Here is a 9753-nt window from a genome sequence, read left to right as displayed (position 1 = left end):
CGTACGAACCCTTTGTACGAACAAAAGTAAGAGAAATTTAGGATAAGAATACAAACATGTTCCTGCATGAGGCCCATTGTTATTTATTATAAAAAATGTGATGTCACGGGCACTTTAAGTACCCTGTATATACTCCTGCTCTGCTCCGGTGTGATACGATCCCACCTGCTGCTTCTCAGCCAGAACTTCACAACCCCTGAGGCGAGAGGATGACCAGGAGCAACAAATCCACCGCTGCCTGCAATCTTCCTTTCAAAGCAGAATCGGAAAAAAGGCACTTCTGCTTTTAACTGCTGAGCCTAGTTTTTTTATTTTATTATTTTTTTGCCTTTGCTTTACAAAAAGCACTATTGGAGTGCCTGTCTTGCTCAGAGGGAGGTTGCTGGTTCTCAACCAGGTGTTTATCTCTCCCTGTTCTCTGCTCGTGGGGGGGCATGCACTTGACGAGGTGCGGGGGGAAACACCGAAACTGCTTTCCCAGCACTCCCTGCTGCTTTCTGCAAGAAAATATGAGTTGAGTTTAAAGGTTCTCATAACCGCCGTGTGTGTCTTTAACCTGTCGTGTAATTCAGCTCGTAACTCTGCAAGCGACGGTGTGCCTCGGCATCTCAGTAAATGACCCAAACAAGCGTATTTATCCACTTCTAGAGCTTCATTGTGGCTGGAAAAAAAAGAGAGAGAAAAAAACCCAAATTGCGTATGATTTATCGCTGGTGCCAGGGAGTTGGACTCAAACAGCTGAGTCATTTGTCAAACACGTTTTGGAGCCGCAGTGAGCCGCGGCTCGGCGGTCACCTCACGGTCAGAGCTGTTTGTTTCGAGTCGTTTCTCGGCCCACCAGCCGCTCCGTGGAAGAATCGAAGACATGTCGCTTCCTCTCCCCTCCCCGTTCCCCTTTGTGTCGCTCTTCTTTCATAACCAAAGAATTTGCAGAATCTGCCGTGCGTGTAAATGGGCTTTTGTGCCAGCTGAAAAGTCAACAGTGTGGCATCAACAAGTGGCCTCTCAGAGACGGTGCCCATCATGTGTGGTCTTTATCAAGTGGAAAGTGTTTAGACTGCAACAGTGGGCCTAAATATTTAAACAAAGTTGGATGGAAATTTATATTCTGGATATATGTTTCATTTTCTTTGCACGGTGCCAATATGTGAGCGAGGACAAGAGAGTAAATATGTAATGAGTGGTGGTTTTGATAAACAGTCCTTGTCAGCTCGGCTCATCAGAAGCTGCAGAAAGTCCAGGACCAGCGCCAGTGTTTGGTGTCAGGGGGGACAAACAGCCCGGTGGTCTTAAGACTGGTTGTGAAACTTCGTGTCCAGAGACTGAGACACTTATTGTAATGTGTACCCTGATATGAAACCAGTGTTTTGTTGTATCCCAAAGCAAAAATAATGAATTTTTGCTCGTTTCGTTCATCTGTACCCTGCAGCTTGATGAGACCTGTCTCTCCTTTAAACCCAAGAGCTTTTTTTTTTTTTATTTCTCCACACTTGTCATGGAAATTGGTCTCACTTTGTTCGTCTATTCCTGTTTGTCAAATGTATTTCACCTCGAGACGCTGGAAACACAAGTAAAGTCATTTAAATGAAAAACAAATCATAAATGGGATATGGACTGCTGGAGGCTTTATTGGCACATCCAGAGCTATTACATTCAATTTAAAGGCTTTGGAGTGTGTAATCGCTTTCCCAGATTCTGAGAGATTGTATTAGAGATTTTATTGTATGATGAATACTCTGTGGATTAAAGGAGACGGACTGACTACTTGTGTTTGATCTGAAACAGTGTATTCATAAAAACCACAAATCTGTCTGGTCGTTAATCCAACTGATGGCCTGTTGATACCTAAGCAACGTCAAACCTAAACCTAAAAATCTGAAAATAAAACTAGATTGGCTAAAAATTGAGTTTTTAAAGCTAAAAGGAGCAAAAATGGTAAATGACATCCTAAATGACAAAAAAGAAAAATGCTCAATCAAATCCAAAAGTCGCTAAAAATAATGTTAATATCCAAAAAAGCAAAAGGCTAGTTGAAGGCAGCAAAATGGATGCTAGAGGCTTCAAAATGCTAGCAAAAAGCTAAAGTATTGAAAGGCTATCTAAAAAAAACACTAGCTAAAAGACAAAAAAGAAAAATGCTAGATCGAATCCAAAAGTAGCTAAATACACGTTAAAAGTCAAAAGTAACAAAAGGCTAGTTGAAGGTAGCAAAATAGATGCTAGAAGCTTAAAATTTCAAAAAGCTAACTAAAATTAAGTATTAAAAGACTATCTAAAAGGAGCAAAACACTAGCAAAAAGGCAAAAAACAAAAATGCTGGTCAGATCCAAAAGTAGCTAAATGAATGTTAAAAGCCAAAAGTAACAAAAGGCTAGTTGAAGGTAGCAAATAAATGCTAGAGCTTAAGTTTTCAAAAGGCTAGCTAAATGCTAAAGTGTTAAAAGGTGATCTAAAAGGAGCAAAGCGCTAGCTAAAGTACAAATAAGAAAAATGCTAGATCGAATCTGTTAAAAAATGTTAAAATTCAAATGTAGCAAAAGGCTAGTTGAAGGTAGCAAAGTGGATGCTAGAAGCTTAAATTTCAAAAAGATAGCTAAAAGGTAAAGTATTAAAAGACTAGCTGGAAGCTAAAAGTAGCACAAGACAACAAAAATATACTGAAGTTACACTTATTTTAAAGAGAAAAATGTTTTTAAAAGTTAACACTATAATTAAAAGTGAGTTTATCTAAGTCAATACATCATTAAAGCAAAACAATTTATAGCATGTAGAAATAAGAATTATTAGTTTTAATCTCATTTTAGATTTAGATCAATCACATAAAAAAAGCAGTTTATTGAGATTTAAGGCGTTGGCTCTCCTCCAGTTCTTGTAATTTGTCAAACACTGTCTGGGAAGACTTTTTATGATCTTTTTTTTTTTGGCACATTAAACTCATCAAATACCTCACCACAACACACAGTCATAAATCCTGTTCTGATATGGTTTAATGTCACATCTGATGGTTTATGTTTTTTACATTCCCCTTTCTGTAGCTTTGAATCAAACATCCCTGAAACCTTATCTCATTTTTTTCATCATATATTTTGTTTAAAAGCCTAACAGTCCTGCTTTTTGGCAGTTTGCACCATTTTTTGTCAAACATTAGATCAAAAGGTTTATTGGTGTTGTGATAAACTGTCATTTAGGCTGCATTAATAAGGTGAAGTGTAAAGTGGACTTGTGATTGTGAGAGTTGATTAACTTTAATGACAACTCTTATCCTGAAGTAGGACACTTTTACTAAAAATAAAATATCCTTTTTCACTACCTGGCTTAGTTTAAACACCTGCAGAGTTTGTTAAATCACAACAAAACAAACATCCAATGAGCACAAGCTGATTGGTCTGATTTCCTCTTAACGTGAAGAAAAATTAAACTATTCTCATCGTGACTCAACGCTTGCAGAAAATGTCAGAACGAGAAAACATATACACAAAAAATGATCTCACTGAATGGATTCTCCTCTTGTTCTCTGCAGTGCCAGGAAACTTGGGCTGCTTCAGGGACAGCGGACACCCTCCAACCCTGTCCGGCGCCAGCGAGATCAACAATAAACTCACTATTCAGAACTGCATCAGCTTCTGTCGGAGGAAAAGATACAAGGTGAGCTTTAAAACCTTTACTTCAGAATGTGCACAAATAAATGAAAGTGAAGCAGGGAAAATGAGTTTATTCCTCATCCTGACTCTTCTTCATCCACTTATTGGGTTTTAAATCGTCCAGTAAATCCCCCATATTATATTTAAATTAGACATGAGCGATCTCTTGTGAGCTTTTTATGGAAATCATCTGTATTTACGGGCCGTTCTGTGAAAGTTTAGTGTTACGGCACCCTTTTTATTCGGCCATCAGAGATCCTGTTTAAAAGCAACAAGCAGATGATGAATCATCACCATAATCAAGGCTGATGGCTGGAAATTAAACGGCTGTTATTGGACCGGGCACCTCCTCCTCTGCAGTGCGTTTTTTTTTTCCTCCTCTGTTTTTGTTGCACCAAAATCTGGTAGCAGGTGTTGATTTTTCTGTCTTTCTGTTTCTGTCAACTTGAAATGGTGACGAACCGGCGCTGTCTGACTGTCGGTGCACGTGTGAAACGTCAGTGCTCGGAAGTCGTGTGACCTGTTGACAAAGAGCATTCCTGACGAGTGAAACAGCAGGCGGTCAATTGTTTTCTTTTTGCTTCTGAAAGCATTCAGGGACGTGGTTTTGCACGTTATAACGACAGCAACGGCACCAAGAATTCCCATTTCATGACTAAATAAATAATTTAAAAAAAAATAAGTGGGAAATGATGAAGAAGCTTTTGTTCTCCCGGATTCACTCCGGGCCTGAAGAACAATGGAGTTCTTCTGAACGAAGGACAATAACTCTTTTGAGAACAAACGTTTGTGTTGGCGAGGTCGATGTCTTTTTACCAACATCCTTCATTTGAATGATGGGAAGAGGTATTTCTGTGTGATTTACTTTCTTCACGTTGTGTGCAGATGTTTAAAATATTTCATGCTGTGGAGTCATGAGGACAAAAAAAATGCAATGAGGGCAATTTACATTCAAGTCACCTCGGGAGGAACTGTTTAACGCTCATCATTGAAAGGCGAATGCAGAGCGATTTTGTGTGTGTGCTGGTTACCAAATTATATAATGACCCAAAGGACAGATTTGAGTAAAACTCTCAAAGCAATCATTGGATGTACGTCCACAACTTTTGGCATATACCAACTTCAACATGGTACACGGAACAGTACCATGAGTGATAGTAGGATGGAGTGGGAGATGGATTGACGAATTATGGCCTCGTCCTGGGCATAATGAGGGTGTTGCTTTGTTCAGCCATGTCAGAGAAAGTAGGGGTACACCGATTGCAATTTTCTGGTCCATCACCAACCTTTAAAAGCTTGACCTGCCGATTCCTATTGTGGCTGATTCCGATTTTTTTATACCCGGCCGACACTATCAGCTGTTACAAGATCACAATACCACCTTCAATGTTCCAATCTTATTTTATTGAAAAACGTTGAACAAGACCCTTGAAACGATAAAAACTTGTTTTAACTGGACATGAGATAGAGCTAAAAGGGAAAGCCCTTTCAGACCTTTGCAGAGGTAGAAAAGATCATGGATAAGATTGGCTACTCATATAAGTATTGGCCAATTACCGCTTTCTGAAAATTAAGAAATTAGGGCTGGTAAATCAGATGGACGATTTATCGTTGCACCCCTAGAAGAAAGAGCTGAAAGGCAAAGCTCTCAATTTACTGGTCTGTCTACGTTCCAACCCTCACCTATGGTCATGAGGCGTGGATCACGACCGAAAGAACGAGATCTCGAATACAAGCCGAAAAGAGCTTACTTTTCCCTTTTCCCTGAAGAGCTCCGTCATCCGAGGGGAGCTCCAAGTAGAGTTGTTGCTCCTCCACATCGAAAGGAGCCAGTTGAGGTGGTTCATTTTATTAGTACGCCTCCCTTTAGAGGTTATCTGGGCACGTCCCGCTTGTAGGAGACACTGGAGAAGACCCAGGACTCGCTAGAGGGATTATGTATCCTCTTTGGCCCGGGAATGCATTGGGGGTCCCCAGGATGAGCTAGAAAAGGGTCTCAGGGGAGAGGTCTGGGTTGTTGCCTCCATGACCCAACTACAGATAAGCAACAAAAGATGGAGATGGAAGTTATAACTCAATCATTTCTCAACATAAGATCCTAAAGTACATAATCACGATCTATTCTGTTGGTTAGCGTAATAATTCTCTGAACAAGTCGCGTCGACTGAAGTTTGTCCTAAACACCACATCCAGGAGCTCAAACATGTCTACCTGTTTGTTCCGCAGCTTGCAGGTATGGAGTCAGGATACGCCTGTTTTTGTGGCAACGAGGTGGACATGCAAGAGCGCGGCGAGTCGTCCAACACGGAGTGCAACCACGTTTGTTTTGGCGATCACACTCAGCCCTGCGGAGGAGACGGCTGGATGATCGTCTTTGACAGTAAGCATCAGCCGTTACGAGTCACATTCTGTAGTTTTTGTGTCTCTGCTGTTGTTTCCTGTTACACACTAAATGACTCAGAACAAAACAAACAAGACTTTTGTATTTATTGTCTTTTCATGTTTACTTTATACCAGCATTATTGTAAAGTTCAATAATGTTTTAATAAAACATTTACTTTTATTTGAAGAAGTGCTATTGGACAAAAATACTTATAGAAAAAAGGGGTTATTCCAGCTTTTTCGTTAAAAATAGCTCTTAGCAAATTTTTGGTTTTAATGTTTGTTCCGATTGTTTTTGGACCTGCTGTGGTCACTGTACACTATAACGTGCCGAGCCAGTCAGAGAACAGTCGAATCAGCATTATTTGACACATCACTTTGAGTTTTATGAGTTAAAATCCTATAGCTGTCTAACTGTATTTTTCTGTATTTATTTCAGCCCAGGTGGGCGCCTGTGGTGGGAACTACACCTCACCATCCGGAGTGATCTACTCCCCCGATTTCCCTGACAAATATGGGGCCAGTCGTGTTTGCTACTGGACCATCCAGGTTCCCGGTTCCTCCTCCATCCTCTTCAACTTCACCTTCTTTGACATCTCGGACCAGACGGACATGGTGGAGCTCCTGGACGGCTACACCAACCAAGTGGTGGCCCGCTTCGACTGGCGCAGCCCGCCGCGGGAGCTGCTGAACGTCACGGGCGACTTTGTCATCCTGTACTTCTACTCAGACCGCACCAACCAGGCCCAGGGCTTCGCTCTTCTCTACCAAGGTAACATTTTGGCAAACGGCGAAGGTGGAGCGAGCCTATTATCAAAGTATTTTGTGAATCATTGAACAAACTTGAATGCACAAAGTCATGACTGGATACACGTCTACACAGTGGCGGATCTACGATTTTTCTGAGTAAGGGGCCATCAAGGGGCCACAATATTCATTGAGGTGCCAAGTCTTTGTTCAACATCCTTTCACACAAATTCCCAGTGTATACATTTTACACTTCAAACACTTGTAATGTAACGTATTTTTTTTAAAAAAGGTACCACTTTACAATAAGGCCCCCCTTTGTTGGCTTTTAAAGAGTTTATAGATAGGTTATTAATTAATCTGTAAACACTTTAAAAATTATTAATAAGTGTTTATTGTGCAATAATTAAGGACGAGAAAGAGACAAAATTGTCCAGTTTCATTTATTAATGATTTATAAAGTGTAAACTTTACAAATTAATTAATAACCTATCTATAAACTCTTTATAAGCCATCTATAAGGGGAGCTTGATTGTAAAGTGGTACCAAAAATCTTGCACAGTAAATTCTCCTCACCAGTTTTTCATTCATTTTACTGGACATAGATAAAATATTTTCAAACACACAACATGTGAGAAAATCCACACCTCATTTGTCAGCTGAAAGACTATTTTGCAGGATTGTTCACAATTTAAGAAGAGAAGAAGAATTCTGTCAGCTTGATTCATTCTGGACTTTACTATTTGACTCATTAGCGCAACTAGTGTTTGAACATGCAACTGCATCCACCATCATCACCCCCAGGTAAAGGACAGATGAGTGACAGGACAGGGGCACTTCAGGGGGCCAATCAGATTTCAACTGGGGCCAATGCGTCTACACCTGACCAACTTTGGCTGTGTCCAAATTCAGGGGCGGTGTCCTCTGTATTTGGACTCCTTCGGAGGACACAGCCCCTGAATTTGGACACAGGCTTTGAGAGGCAGCCTGATTAAAGATGGGTGCCACAGCTAGCCACCACAAAAATCGCAGCAATTCAGTCAACATAACAGATATTAAGCTAAAATTGAGCATATTAGGAGCTGGGGGTCATTAATAACATACTGTATAGTCTGACATTTTGCAATATTACAAGAGTTTTTCAAAGTTTGACTAAAACTACAGCTCTGTAATGTCTCAAAATAAGCTAAACTTCCAGCTGAATCACCCATCTTGAACCACAGCTTCCTTTAAACTCACTAAGAATGACATTTGCATGACTGGGTGTGTCCCGTCTGGATGCAGTTTTTGCAGAACAGCCTTAGTTTAGCTAAACCAGCTAATCCCGGTTAGCTCCGGTGAGGCGGCCCTCGTGCCACTCTGTATTCTGCCAGTCAGTGTCTCGCAGCCGCAGGTGACTCTGCTCGTTCAGATAAAGATTTGTTTTTCCAGGAACTCACTCTGTTATCACGCTGCAGCAGGCGGCTTTGCTCTCTCGGAGTTTGTGCCCGACTGAGCCGCACAGGAAAAGTTTCTCTGCCACCTACATACTAAACTCTTCCAGCATCATGCCTGCTGATGCTTCACCAGGGAAACAAACTCAAAGTCGAGGACGTCCCTGCACGCTATCGCAAACTAATATGAAAGAGAGAAGTTGTCCTGCATTGTTTCCCTTTTCTTTTTCCTTTTTTTAAAGAGGCCTGAAAACACATGAGAATGATTTAATAGTTTAATTTATAAAGCAGCGGGTAAATCACGCTGCTGATATAACTCGGGGTAGGTGACATTCAAGCTCCACAGTGAGAAGTAATCTGTTCACTCTCCTCCCTCTCTGACCCCATCTGTATTCCCGTCTCATTTGTCTGGCTCGGTGGTGCAACGCTAAAACAATAGCAGGTTTTCAGAACCCCCCCTGACCCCTGCGGGGGCCATGTTTTCTCCTGAAAACATTGATCTTCTTTTGGACGAGGCACCACGTCGGCCAGGAATGGAATCTGACACGTAGTTTGAAACTAATGCTGTGAATATTTTTTGAGATCCACTGATTGTTCCTGGTTAATTATGAACCCCCCCACCCCCAACACACACACACACACACACACACACACACAAACACACACACACACACACACACACACACACACACACACACCTCACCCCATTGTACGCAAACGGGTCATATAGTTTTTGTACTATTTATTTATTTATTTTCAAGATTTTTGGTCAATTGTAGCACAGAAACGGCTGCACCGATCAACATGAAATATGGCAGGAATGTAGATGTATCCGACCTACACTGCACCAGCCAACAGTTTTACGATAGACCCCATATTTGAGGAGGGGGGTCCATCTAAAAAGGGGCCGTCTGGACATACAAAAGTGCTTATAATTCAAAAACTATTCAACGTAGGAGCTTCAGATTTGTTTTGCTGTTTAGCTGGGCTATCCTTCAGGCCCACAAATGAGCCCCCCACCCCACCTGAAAAGGGGGGTGTCTGGTGCAGAGGTGCTTTGCATACATGAGGGGGTCATATATGCTACTGCTTTGTGGTATCTAGTTATGGTTCTCAGTATATATTATAATATATACGTATAGGGCTGCAACGATACAGGAATTTCACGGTTCGGTTCGATACTTTAGTCTCATGGTTCGATATGTTTTTGATACAAAAAAGAGAAATGTCCACGCCCCTTTTAACTTGTAATTTATTTATATTAATTATGAACATTTGTTTAACCTCAAAAGTACAGTTTTTAAATTAAATGTTGCTGAAACAGCAAGTTTCTCAGTGGATCTGAGCTCAAAAATGCAGCCTAGGTGGAGTAGTCGAACACAGATCCACTGATCCTTCAACACAGAGCAACTTCAGAAGACAAGTTGATAAAGTAAATTTTAAAAATCTGTATTGTATACAGTACATGTATTGTTGCACCCCTGATAGATAGATAGATAGATAGATAGATAGATAGATAGATAGATAGATAGATAGATAGATAGATAGAT

The 9753-nt window shown here is 40.9% G+C and overlaps 1 protein-coding gene across 2 annotated transcripts in view; it reads left to right on the top strand.

Annotated features, from left to right (window-relative positions):
• The window catches only part of kremen1 (kringle containing transmembrane protein 1), a 97020-nt gene that overhangs the window by 75900 nt on the left and 11367 nt on the right, over nt 1-9753 (top strand). For both annotated transcript variants that reach the window (XM_014011162.1, XM_014011163.1), the window contains 3 exons: nt 3521-3645; nt 5868-6021; nt 6463-6795. In XM_014011162.1, coding sequence (XP_013866616.1) covers nt 3521-3645; nt 5868-6021; nt 6463-6795 — 612 coding nt within the window. The remainder of the gene's footprint in view (nt 1-3520; nt 3646-5867; nt 6022-6462; nt 6796-9753) is intronic.

The sequence above is a fragment of the Austrofundulus limnaeus genome, unplaced genomic scaffold (genome assembly GCF_001266775.1).
Source record: "Austrofundulus limnaeus strain Quisiro unplaced genomic scaffold, Austrofundulus_limnaeus-1.0 Scaffold77, whole genome shotgun sequence".
In the NCBI taxonomy this organism is placed as follows: domain Eukaryota; kingdom Metazoa; phylum Chordata; class Actinopteri; order Cyprinodontiformes; family Rivulidae; genus Austrofundulus; species Austrofundulus limnaeus.
Note: the sequence above shows the minus strand (reverse complement) of the source record. Positions and strands in the feature narration are given on the sequence as shown.